The following is a 12547-nucleotide window of genomic DNA, read 5'->3' on the forward strand; positions in this document are numbered from 1 at the left end:
AATCATCCCACCCTCTCCCTCTCCCTCTGAGTCCAAAAGTCCGTTATACACATCTGTGTCTTTTTCCTGTCTTGCATACAGGGTCGTCATTGCCATCTTTCTAAATTCCATATGTATGTGTTAGTATACTGTAAGCCAGAAAGAAAAACCTATGGGCTTTTAAACATATGATGTTTCTTATTTTGGTGTCAGGATGTCAGCCATTACTTCTTGCTGTCAGAAGGTGCTGGGGCCTTCTGACAGTAGACCCCAATACATCTTTCTACATTTATTGTTTCCATCTTGCCGTGTGTAAATAAGCCTGATTACCAAACTTTGAGACAATAAATAACACTAACATAGTCCTCTACTTCCTGTGAAGCACTTTCATAAAAAATACAAATATAAATTTCATGAGGAGTAGGAGAGGGGTTATTATAATGTTTATGTGGAAAAATGAGAAGTTTAATCACACATCTGATTGATTGTTTAGATGCTTCTTGCTTAGTCACAGCAGGTACCATCTATCTGTGGTTTTAATGAGACTAAGATGAGGGTAATTTACTGTACAAAATGTTATACGTTTTTTTAGTCCATGTGAGCTGCTCTAACAATAACACAATAGGCTAGGTGGCTTGCACAGACACTTATTTCTCATAGCTCTGGAGACTAGGATGTCTAAAATTGAGGCTCCAGCAGATTCGGTGTCAGGTGAAGGCCCACTTCCTGGTTCAGAGACGGCCATCCTCTTGCTGCGTCCTCACACAGTAGGAGGGGTAAGGGAGCTTCTCTGCAGTATTTATAGCGTCTCATTCATGTGGGCTCCACTCTCATGACCTACTCATCCCCAAAGGCCCTACCACCAAGCACCATCACATCAGGGATTAGGTTTCAACATATTAACGCTGGGTGGACACAAACATTGAAGTCGCTCAGTCGTGTCCGACTCTTTGCGACCCCATGGACTGTAGCCTACCAGGCTCCTCTGTCCATGGGATTTTCCAGGCAATGGTACTGGAATGGATTGCCATTTCCTTCTCCAGCGGATCTGCCTGACCCAGGGATGGAACCCAGGTCTCCCGGATTGTAGACAGACGCTTTACCATATGAGCCACCAGGGAAGTCATCTATAGTACATGTTGTCTAAAACACAGCTCACTATCTCTGGAGATACTAAGGTATAGAAGAAAGAGTTTCTGAACACACTGAGTTGCCTTAGCGTTGAAAACAACCACTCATTGTTGAATTTTTGTTCACTGATGCTTTCAGGTACCCAAGCATGTGACTCATAGCAAGCACTGGAGACCTCTGTTGAATAAATTAATGTATGATTTCAAAGTAGAAAATCTAAGAAGATGAAAACCCTAATATAAGAAACTCAAACCCTACATCCAGCAGTTCACATTTTCAAAAATTTCCAGTGGGGTAAAGACAGTCAATACTATGTCGTTAAAGAGCAGACACACATTTTTAAGAGACACTGGATGTCAGTCTAAGAAGGTAATGACCAGGATGCTCAAGCATCCTGAAACCATGCCACATGAGGAAGTGCTAGTGGATCCAGATAAGTTTAGTTTGAAAAAGAGAAAATAAGATTGCTCTTTCCAAATATTTTAAGTTGTTGGACATGGGCTACAATTGTCAAGTGGAATAGAAAACTTAAAAAAAAAAAGTATTCTCTGTAGATCCAGTGGCTAGGAATATGACCAGTTAGTGAAAACTACAAAGAATCAATTTTTCACTGAACAAAACAGGGCAGATTAACAATTGGAGCTGCCAAGCACCAGGATGGGCAGCCTTGGGAGGGAGCTGGAAGACAGGAGTGAACAGTAATTTAACATCTCCATAGGACATAGGACCTGTATAATGTATAGGACTTTACATTAGTATTACCATCTCCAGGTCAGAAGTGAGGAAAGTGATGCTTACAGAACAAAAGTGACTTGTCCAATATCACACAGTTGCTAAGTGGCACATCTGGAATTCAAACCAGAGGTAGCTAACTCCTAACATAAGTTATTTCTGTTCAGTTCAACTCAACAAACATTCTTTTTTTAATGTCTGCTTTTGACCAGGAACTCTACTGAGTCCTGGGAAATACCAAGATAAATGACAGACAGAAGATAGTCCCTTCCTTGGAAAGATTCTGAGTTTACCATCTCCACAGTGCTAGAAGTATTTGAATAAAGGCTACATGACCATTAGCCTTTAATGGAGACTGGAGAAAGAATTTCTGATCTGGGAGTAGTCTTTATCAAATAATCATTTAAGGTGCCTACATGCCCAAATTCATAGATGTGGCTATAACAGATTTCTGGAAATGAGCTGGTATATTATAAAATCTGGTTATTCCACTGAGGGGAAAATGGAGCTTCAGAAGTGATAAAAATCAGATGAATTAAGCAACTTTTGAAATATAAAATGACCATATCCTAATGCTACCAATAGGTAACATTTTGTTACTGGACTTGAAGGATTAACACTTAATTTGATTAACTCCCATTTGGTCCTTTGATTGGGTGACATTTTTCCTTTATACTCCCTGTCCTTAAAAATCTTATTTACTTCCCTGGTGGCTCATATGGTAAAGCATCTGTCTACAATGCAGGAGACCTGGGTTCGATCCCTGGGTGGGGAAAATTCCCTGGAGAAGGAAATGGCAACTCACTCCAGTACTCTTGCCTAGAAAATCCCATGGATGGAGGAGCCTGGTGTCCATGGGGTCGCAAAGAGTCAGACACGACTGAGCAACTTCACACTTTCACTCTTTAAAAACACATACAATAATTCTGTTTAAAATGTCTAAAAATGAGAATTACATGAAAAATCTCAGTTAGGTTTTACAGTCACACATAGTGCTGGAGCTTTTCAACAACTAAAGCAATAATAAAAACATATTGTAATTCCTACCATCTGATTCATATCTCAACAGCAAGAATTTTCAAGGCAATAAATTCAGAGAGGTATTTATCTAATGGTTCTTTAACCTAAGAATATGGACTTACATGATAAATGATATCTTCAATGATATTTTTATGGAGGATTTATAAAGTTGTTAATGATAATGGTTTATGTTTATTATATATTCACAATACAATAAAATAATCTTTAACAAATACCACAAGTATAATTCTAAAACTTTTAGCAGAGCTGAGACTAGAATATTGATTTTCTGACGCCTAATTCAGAAATGCTTCCATTTTTTATCGCTATACTATCCTATATATACCACATATAGAAAAGAATTTGGCCACGGAATTACAGACACATACACACACACACGTGCACACACGCATGCATGCAAATGTGAGTGTAAGATGTCCATAACACACACAGCACACATACAAACACAGGTACCTTGACCAGTATTACTCAGCCGTTAAAAAGAATTCATTTGAATCAGTTCTGATGAGATGGATGAAACTGGAGCCGATTATACAGAGTGAAGTAAGCCAGAAAGAAAAACACCAATACAGTATACTAACACATATATATGGAATTTAGGAAGATGGCAATGACGACCCTGCATGCAAGACAGGGAAAGAGACACAGATGTGTATAATGGACTTTTGGACTCAGAGGGAGAGGGAGAGGGTGGGATGATTTGGGAGAATGACATTCTAACATGTATACTATCATGTGAATTGAATCGCCAGTCTATGTCTGACGCAGGATGCAGCATGCTTGGGGCTGGTGCATGGGGATGACCCAGAAAGATGTTATGGGGAGGGAGGTGGGAGGGGGGTTCATGTTTGGGAATGCATGTAAGAATTAAAGATTTTAAAATTTAAAAAATAAAAAAATAAATTAAAAAAAAAAGAAATTAGAGATTAGTTCTTTTAGCAAATAAAAATAATTGCATTAATTAACTTATCAAATTCACACAGCATCTGTCAAGCTGATGATTTACTATGCTTTACATTGGTTATCTCTGTCTACTTCTCATGGTCCTATCATGTCTCTTTCAGTCACTATGCACCCGTCCATAGCCAGAATACAAAAAGACCATTAAAACTGAGCCTACAATAAAAACAAATCTGGGATTTCAACTTAACACAAGTCATCAAAAGTCTATATCAACATACCAAGAAATAGAATTTATTCCTTTTCTCCTTTTTCAAATGTACTCAACCCTGCATGCTAATAATAATTTTATTAGTGACATTGAAACCTAAGGTCTGTATGAAAAACAGCAGGGCTCCAGGGTGTAGTAATACCACTCACTAGCTTTCAGCCCATCAGAAAGAATATTAACAGATACACTGTTGGCACACTTAGAAAACCAGGAAACTGACCATCTGATTTTTTCTTTTAGTTACTGACAAACCCAAATGGCTACAGTGCCTTGAGCTGTTTTAGACTGACAAAATACATAAATTCGGATGTAATAAGAATGCATAGAAATCAGAGGATTATAACCAAGTAATCATTCAGCAATTCCCCCAAACTGTGAGCCTTATGATACTCCAATACCCAGCCAAAAAAAAAGTCTAAATTAATGTTTCTTAAAGTGTGGTCTCTTTGTGCTGTGAATGTGTTAGAAATGCAAATTCTTGAATTCCACCTAGACTTTGAATCAGAATTTTAGGGGGTGGAGCGCAAGACTAGGTTTTGATGAGTTGTCTAGGTTTCTCTGGTGCTCACTAAAATTTGAGAAATGATCTGAATGAAGGGGTTCTCAGCATTTTGTTTCCTTTATGGCCTCAGTTCATTTCTACCTTGCATGCTCATTCATAACCAACTCCTGTATCATAAGCCTACTCTTTGGAAACTGCAATCAAGCACAGTGTAAGTGAGGATGCTCTGTCAATCCCCATAGTCTTGCATCAACAGAAAAACATCTATGGATACCCTTTCCTCAACCTTTGCTATTCTTCCCTCAGCTGCAACTGCCACGCACAAGACGGGGTGTGCAGCTTTCAGAAGATCCATCCAATTGGCAACCAAAACTGCCCGACTCACTGGTTTCAGTCCTATACAAACCACCTGCGCATGGGTACCCAAGGCCCAGGTTGCCCATGTCACAGCCCCCCTGCCAACCTGCTATGTGAGCCTGCTGTTCCTGGTGGCTGAGGGCCCTGCCTGTGGATGTTTTGGGTTTTGCTTAATCCAGGAAGGTAGCCTATGGCACCTTGAGTCCACTTGGAGGAGGAGGTTTGATACTCCAAAGGATAAGTAAGTGATGATGAAAACCCAGCACATACAGATGTGACAGATGAAGAACTGGAGATGGGCTTTGTTTTTAATAATCATTTAGAAAAGTGAGGCAGAGTGTCCTGAAAACTCTCATGCTCTTCTCGGTACCCAACACTTAATTCCCCTTGGTTGGCTCCTTTCTTTGTCTCCAGAGTCATACTGCTATATTTGGGGCATTCCCAAAGGCAACAAGCTAGGTAAAGCAGATACTTTACTGTCAATTTTCACTGACTTCATCGTAATATAGATGCAGGCTAATGTAAATTATTTATTAAATTTAAGTAAATTTGGGGCAACTTATATCTCATAATAATGAAACTTTACTTGTAATACTCCACTAATTTCAAGAGAAGGGTATCAGTGGGTTGCTTTGGATGCATTTCACAGTATCAAACAATTTTTTCATCCACTGTTTTTCTATTATTATGCTCGGTTAAGGAGCCTACTTGGTAGTGTACCCGGCATTTGTTCATTAACCTCCACTGCACTGGTGTAGGAATTAGAGGATACCTGCACCTCTTCTACAGCTTTCTTAATCAAAAAATGGAGTGAACAATTTAATATGAAGTTTTCAAAACTACTCCTAAAAGGGTAGTGGATGAAGCTGCTTTTGGCTATTTCTGTCCCCGGGATCACCTCCTCCGCGCAGGGCAGAATGACTCTGCCACTCTGAAACCATCTGGCATGAGACACTGCTAAGTACAAAGCTGAAGGGAAAGAGTGAGTTCAGGGGAGGCCCTGGGAATGAAGAAGGCTCCTAATCTGATTCATACCAGCTATAATTTGCTACTTGTCTACAACCAGCAAAACAGTTTATGGTTCTCTAATGCCAGACTCTCAGACTCCCTCAAAACACTCCTCTGCCAGTCTCTCTCCCTCAGTGAGGAGAGTCCTGTGCTAACACCACTGTCATTTTGAATTAGTGCTGACACTGAGCGTAAGAACCAACCATTCCTCTCCACATTGTATTGAAACAGGTAAAGGGAAAGAAGTGTTAAGGTCACTATATTTTTTAAGTACCTCCGCAGAAATAGCAAGACCAGGTCCCAAGTACTCAATAAATAAAGGCTTTAACTCTCAACAAATGATAAGAGAGAGAAAAGCTCACCTCAGAACAAGCTTTCATTTCACTAAAAGAGCAGAAAAAATTGCTAGCATTGACATTATGTGCTTCTTGTTTAATATAGCTCCTCTGATTAGTGAAAAAGTTTTACTCCTCTTTCCTAGCAAGAATTTTATCTTCTTTCTCCCACAGCTCTCTCACAGGGAATATGTTTGCTATTTGTTTACCTCCTTCAGATCCTGCACGACAGCTGTGAGCCTCTCATTTTCTGCCTGGACATTAGTGACCACAGCCCGGCTCTGTTTCAGTTCGTTCTGCATATCCAAAATCTTCCCCAGGTAGTAAGCTTCCTTTGATGCTGACTCCTGCAGAAGCGTTTCCTCCCGAGTCTCTCCATCCTCAGCAACCTTACGGTGGATGGAGAAGGACTGCCCAAATGCCTGCAGAGGATTTGGAAAGAGAAAGGACACAAAATGAAATGCACCGCTGCACTACTCAACTGAACTGGGAACATGATTCATTTTGCTTTGTGTACAAGAAAAGCTATTCAACAAGACTTTCAGAAGCAAAAACTACATGGTTCATGTAACAGGCTAGCAGCTCTCACTGACACTTGAAATAATTCAATTTAATAAGGAGAAAGAAAACTTTAAATATTTTGCTAAAATATAGATATAATGTGCTAAAACTTGAAAAACATTACTGCTTGTTTTATGTTACCATTTTTTAGACAAATCCTATCAAGGAATAGACAGCTAAGCACTAATGAGACCATAAAAATTCATATTCTAATTTTCAGTCTAGAAAAAAATCCCCAAAATAATTTTCAAGAAAGAAAATGATAGTTTCATTAGCTTTCTAATACATTAGTGGTAAGAATATATCAATTATAAACAATACCTTTAAGAGAGAAAACCACCAAACAGCATTCAAACTTCTGGTACCACAAAAAGACACTAAAATGCGATCAATATATAAGAAAACATATCTATGTACAAAGAAATAAAAAAACAGGAATTAATGAAGTTGATAAGCTACAGTTGGTGAGTGGGAACGGGGTAGAAAGAGTGAGGGAATGAAATGCTATACAACAGATCACGTTTCATAGGAGCGACACTTTTTGAGACTGTCTTATCATATCATTCTGACTCTTAGCACTACAGCATATAGTTTCACATTTTGTTGTTCAGTCCCTCAGTTGTGTCGACTCTTTGTGACCCCATGGACTGTAGCACGCCAGGCTTCCCTGTCCTTCACGATCTCCCAGAGTTTGCTCAAACTCATGTCCATTGAGTCGATGATGCCATCCAACCATCTTGTCCTATCATCCCCTTCTCATCCTGCCTTCTTTTCCAGCATCAGGGTCTTTTCCTGTGAGTCAGCTCTTTGCATCAGGTGGCCAAAGTATTGGAGCTTCAGCTTTAGCATCAGTCCTTCCAATGAATACTCAAGATTGATTTCCTTTAGGATTGACTGGTTGGATCTCCTTGCAGTCCAAGGGACTCCCAAGAGTCTTCTCTAAACCACAGTTCAAAAGCATCAATTCTTTGGTGCTCAGCTTTTCTTTATGGTGCAACTCTCACATCCATACATGACTACTGGAAAAATGATAGCTTTAACTAGATGGACCTTTGTTAGCAAAGTAATGCCTCTACTCTTTATAATGTTTCACGTACCTCCCAAATGAATAATAATTAGCATCAACCTCTATGTGTCCAGGGACCCAATGGAACACAAATAGTAACAAATGGACCCAGTTGTACTACAAATGAACAACATGACTACATTGAAAGGAGTTGAGAAAAAAGATCTAACCTGAGTAATTTTGGAAATTGGTATTTTTGCTATACATTGTAAAGCTAAAGACAAAACGAATTGTACCCAAACACTATAGTCTATTTAGTAAATTTGCTTCTCACGGGGATTATAGAGGCACAATTCTACAACTTCTTTACATGTATACTAGGTTTGAGGAAATAAGTAAACATATTATGGATAATGAAAGCCAAATTTCTCCCTGCTGGAGAAAGGCATTACAAATAAAGAAAGGGAGAAGGAAACTAGTGGTATTAAGTTGTAATTAGAAGTATCAGGATAGTCTTTAATAGGGAAGTAGTTCAATAGATGGAGACACAAAGGTGCTTATGTGTGGTTGTATACACAGATTGTCTAGCTCTGTCAGCAAACCTTGCAGCCAAATTTTGTTTCTAAATATCAATCCTCGATTAAAAGAACTAGGGCTCTTTGAAGAAATGACTGAGTCCCTGGCTGGAGCAAAAAGAACTTGGTGAAAGCTGTGGTGCCAAACAGTAATACAATGCTTTTAAAAAATGATGTGGATATGTCAAAGGAAACAAGAGTCTAACTAAAGAGTCTCCCAAATGGCCAAATCTGGGATAATTGGGGGGAACAAAATAGTTACAGTAGTGAATTATAATCCATAGAACAAAATCCATATTCATGAGTCTACATTGATGTAAAGCTGAATAAATAAGGGAAGACAGAACAGCTTTTCTTCACAGTAGAATTCTAATAATTTAATTCTAACAGAAATAAAATACATCAGCATTACTTGGCATATACCAAGTAATAATTATTGCAGGTAAAGATTATCAATGAAACACATGGAATATAAAATAATAGGCAAAAAATATGATGAGAAACAGGATATTTGCATAGCCTTAAAGCATTTTCTCCCAAGATATTTATTAATTCCAATGGGAAAAACAGTAACTTTGTAATGGAGTAACCCAGTAGATCTTAACTAAGTGACCAAAACTTAGTTCAGCAGCAACAAGACATCCTGACATTGTGTACCCTCTAATCAACACATGAGGCGGGCACAGGGTCATTTCTGTGATATTCTTGCCAAAAATGCATAAGCCAGTTTTTACCACAAGAAAGCATGAAGCAAATCAAAATGGAAACATTCTACAAAATAACTGGCCAGGACCCTTCAAAAGTATTAAGGTTAGGAAAAAGAGAGAAAGACTTCTCCAGACAAGATGAGACTAAGGAAACATAACAATTAAATGCAGTAGAGGAATCTGGATTGGAGCCTGCCCTGAAAAAAAGATATTAGTAGGACATTTGGCAAAATCAGAATACACTCTTAATATTGGCTAATAATATGTAGCAATGTCAATTTCTGGTCTCCATAGTTGTACTCTGGTTACATTAGGGTAGCTCAGACGGTAAAATATCTGCCTGCAGGTTCAGTCCCTGGGTTGGGAAGATCCCCTAGAGAAAGGAATGGCTACCCACTGCAGTATTATTGCCTGGAGAATTCCATGGACAGAGAAGCCTGCTGAGTTACAGTCCAAGGGGTTGCAAAGAGCCACGCATGACTGAAGTGACTCAGCACACACACACACACACACACACACACACACACACACACACACATTTTAAAATTTCAAATGTTATTAAATGGTGCTTCTGGACTGTGTACAGATCATGAAGAAATAAGGCTGGAATTAACAGAGAAGGATACTTTTGGTGTTTAGCTTCTTCTGTCTCAGGACAGAAAGACATACTTTATTGGAGTAGCCAAGATTCTACATGTGATAATAAGCATATAGACTTATTAAGAGATGAAAAATTAACTTTGCAGGTGCCATTGACCTTGCTTTTCCATTGGTAATGTTCAGGTTCTGTGAGAGCAATTCTGAATTCATTATTCATTAAAAAGCCTTTGGAAAGATGTCTGGCAGCACATCTCTCCATGGTGACCGGGGGACATCTTCAGTAGACCCTCACCCTGGCAAAGGAACCTTAACTATATCTTCTTCTTAGTTTAGTCACTAAGTCATGCCCAACTCTTTTGCTACCCCCATAGACTACACCCCACCAGGCTCCTCTGTCCATGGGATTTTCCAGGCAAGAATACTGGAGTGGATTGCCATTTTCTCTTCCAGTAGATCTTCCCGACTGAGGGATCGAACCTGGGTCTTCTGCATTGTCAGGTGGATTCTTTATCACTGAACCACCAGTGAAGCCTGACTATATACTTAGGTACTAGTAAAATTTAAAATTAGCGTGAACTCTGTGTCAAGCACCTCAGCCTGCCTCTTTTTCCACAACTACTTCCTCACTTCTATGTAACAGAAAACTTCCACAGGCCATTTTCTTAACTCTGCCTGAGTAAAATCAATAGACTAAGGCAACCTATGGTTCTCACATTATTCTCAGCAAACAGGCAATGCTCCTTTGGTGGCTAAATTGACCCCTAAGATCTTAACAGCACGTGTACTCTGGATCCAGCACCAAAGGAAATAAAACATTTCAGTCATACACACAGACCAGATCTTCAAAATACAGTCAAGAATTGAAACTGAAAATACAAATTGATGAATTCATTTTTGACAAATTCATCTTTGATGAATCCTTAACTCATATTTATTATAGCTCAGAAACTTTAACTGAGCATTTTTATGAGGAATGTGCATTCACTAGGCCTGATTTAAAACCAGTGTAAGTATGGAAGGTTATCCAAGAACACTTATTATGGTGTAATTTTTTTTTTACTTGAAATATAAAAATAACACCAATCCAGCACAGGCTACAGATGTTCCATCATCTATATTTGCAAATTCTTTGTGAACTAACATGACTCAGAAAAATCTGCATTAAGGGAGAGTGAAGGAGAAAACACTCCTATTTTACCCAATTCCTAACTGTTGGTAACCGGAACTGGCCGTGACAGCCAGCTGGCAAATATCGTGCAGCTAATTGTTGAAGCTGATTTACCAGGCCCTCCCTCCTCCACCACCATTCCAAGTAACTCCTGACAAAGTTGGACCCAAGAGAAGAGAGGCAATCTCTTATAAGACTATTGAAGCTGCATGCTTGGCAGAAATCACAAAACTAGCTTTGCTATTTATAGGCAAACCTAGGGCAGTCATGCTTCTAGTTATCTTTTGTTCAGATAGCAAATTCTTTTTAGGCACTGCAGTCATTTCATGGACGATCTTTATCTGAAATTCATTTGAGATAAACTGACATTTCTATACAATTTTAGAATGTACTAGGATTTCTCATCATATGTGTAGCTATAATTCCACAATTATCACCTTTAATATAGTGCATTGCAGTGTATCAGTTGATTTCAACTGTAGGGCAGTCAAATCCATTTAACTATATAATAAGTATACCTTGCTTTCTTATTCTACTCACATGACCTCTTAATCCATGAAAACTGGTATATTTTACCTTCATATTCAAGACAATATGTTAACTGTAAAGCAGAATTTTCATGCTTCTTGTCTTTCATAATTTTATGAAAGACAAAGTTCAGCTAGTATATTTAATAATATCCTATCATCTCTCAAATATGATCCTTGTTTCAGGATTTTCATTCTTTTATCTTAAAAATTGTGACAAAATGGTACACTAGGTTATTCAAGGACATTAGACAAAATATTTTTACTTGAAATGCTAAAACTTGTTCATACATTTGTTTGTTCATTAAATAAGCATTTACAGGCATTGCTATAAATAGGCATTGCTTGAGGCGCTGAGGATTCAGCAATATTTTAGAAAAAAAAATCTCTGCTATTGTGAGAATTCTAGTGGAACACAAATAAATAAATAAGTATGTGGCATAATGTTAGCAAAATTTAAAAAGAAAATAAAATCCAGGGTAAGAGCATAAAACAGCACTGCCAAATAGAACTTCCATCAATGATATATCTGTGTTGTCCAATATAGTAACCACTGTCCACGTGTGGCAAAAGAGCTCTTGAAATGTGGCAATATGACCGAAGAAATAAGTTTTTAATTTTATGTACTCTAACCCATTTTGGAGAAGGAAACAGCAACCCACTCTAATATTCTTATCTGGAGAATCCCATGGATGGGTCGCAAAGAGTCAGTCACGACTGAGCGATTTCACTCATTCAATCACAGTAATCCAAGTCTATGCCTCAAGCAGTAATGCTGAAGCTGAAGTTGAATCATTCTATGAAGACCTACAAGACCTTGTAGTACCAGCACCCAAAAAAGATATCCTATTCATCATAGGGGACTCTAATGAAAAAGTAGGAAGTCAAGAAATACCTGGAATAATAGGCAAATTTGGCCTTGGCATACAAAATGAAGCAGGGCAAGGGTAACAGAGTTTTGTACAGAGAACGCACTGGTCATAGCAAACACCCTCTTCCAACACGCTGGTTGTAGCAAACACCCTCTTCCACAACACAAGAGATGAGTCTACACTTTGACATCACTAGGTGATCAATACTGAAATCAGATTGATTATATTCTTTGTAGGCAAAGATGGAGAAGCTCTATACAGTCAACAAAAGACAA

The 12547-nt window shown here is 38.5% G+C and overlaps 1 protein-coding gene across 4 annotated transcripts in view; it reads right to left on the reverse strand.

Annotated features, from left to right (window-relative positions):
• The window catches only part of BICD1 (BICD cargo adaptor 1), a 250371-nt gene that overhangs the window by 133118 nt on the left and 104706 nt on the right, over window positions 1-12547 (reverse strand). For all 4 annotated transcript variants that reach the window (XM_012175056.4, XM_042247282.2, XM_060413213.1 and 1 more), the window contains exon 2: window positions 6466-6678. In XM_012175056.4, coding sequence (XP_012030446.1) covers window positions 6466-6678 — 213 coding nt within the window. The remainder of the gene's footprint in view (window positions 1-6465; window positions 6679-12547) is intronic.

Source organism: Ovis aries, chromosome 3, assembly GCF_016772045.2.
Source record: "Ovis aries strain OAR_USU_Benz2616 breed Rambouillet chromosome 3, ARS-UI_Ramb_v3.0, whole genome shotgun sequence".
Classification (NCBI taxonomy): Eukaryota; Metazoa; Chordata; class Mammalia; order Artiodactyla; family Bovidae; genus Ovis; species Ovis aries.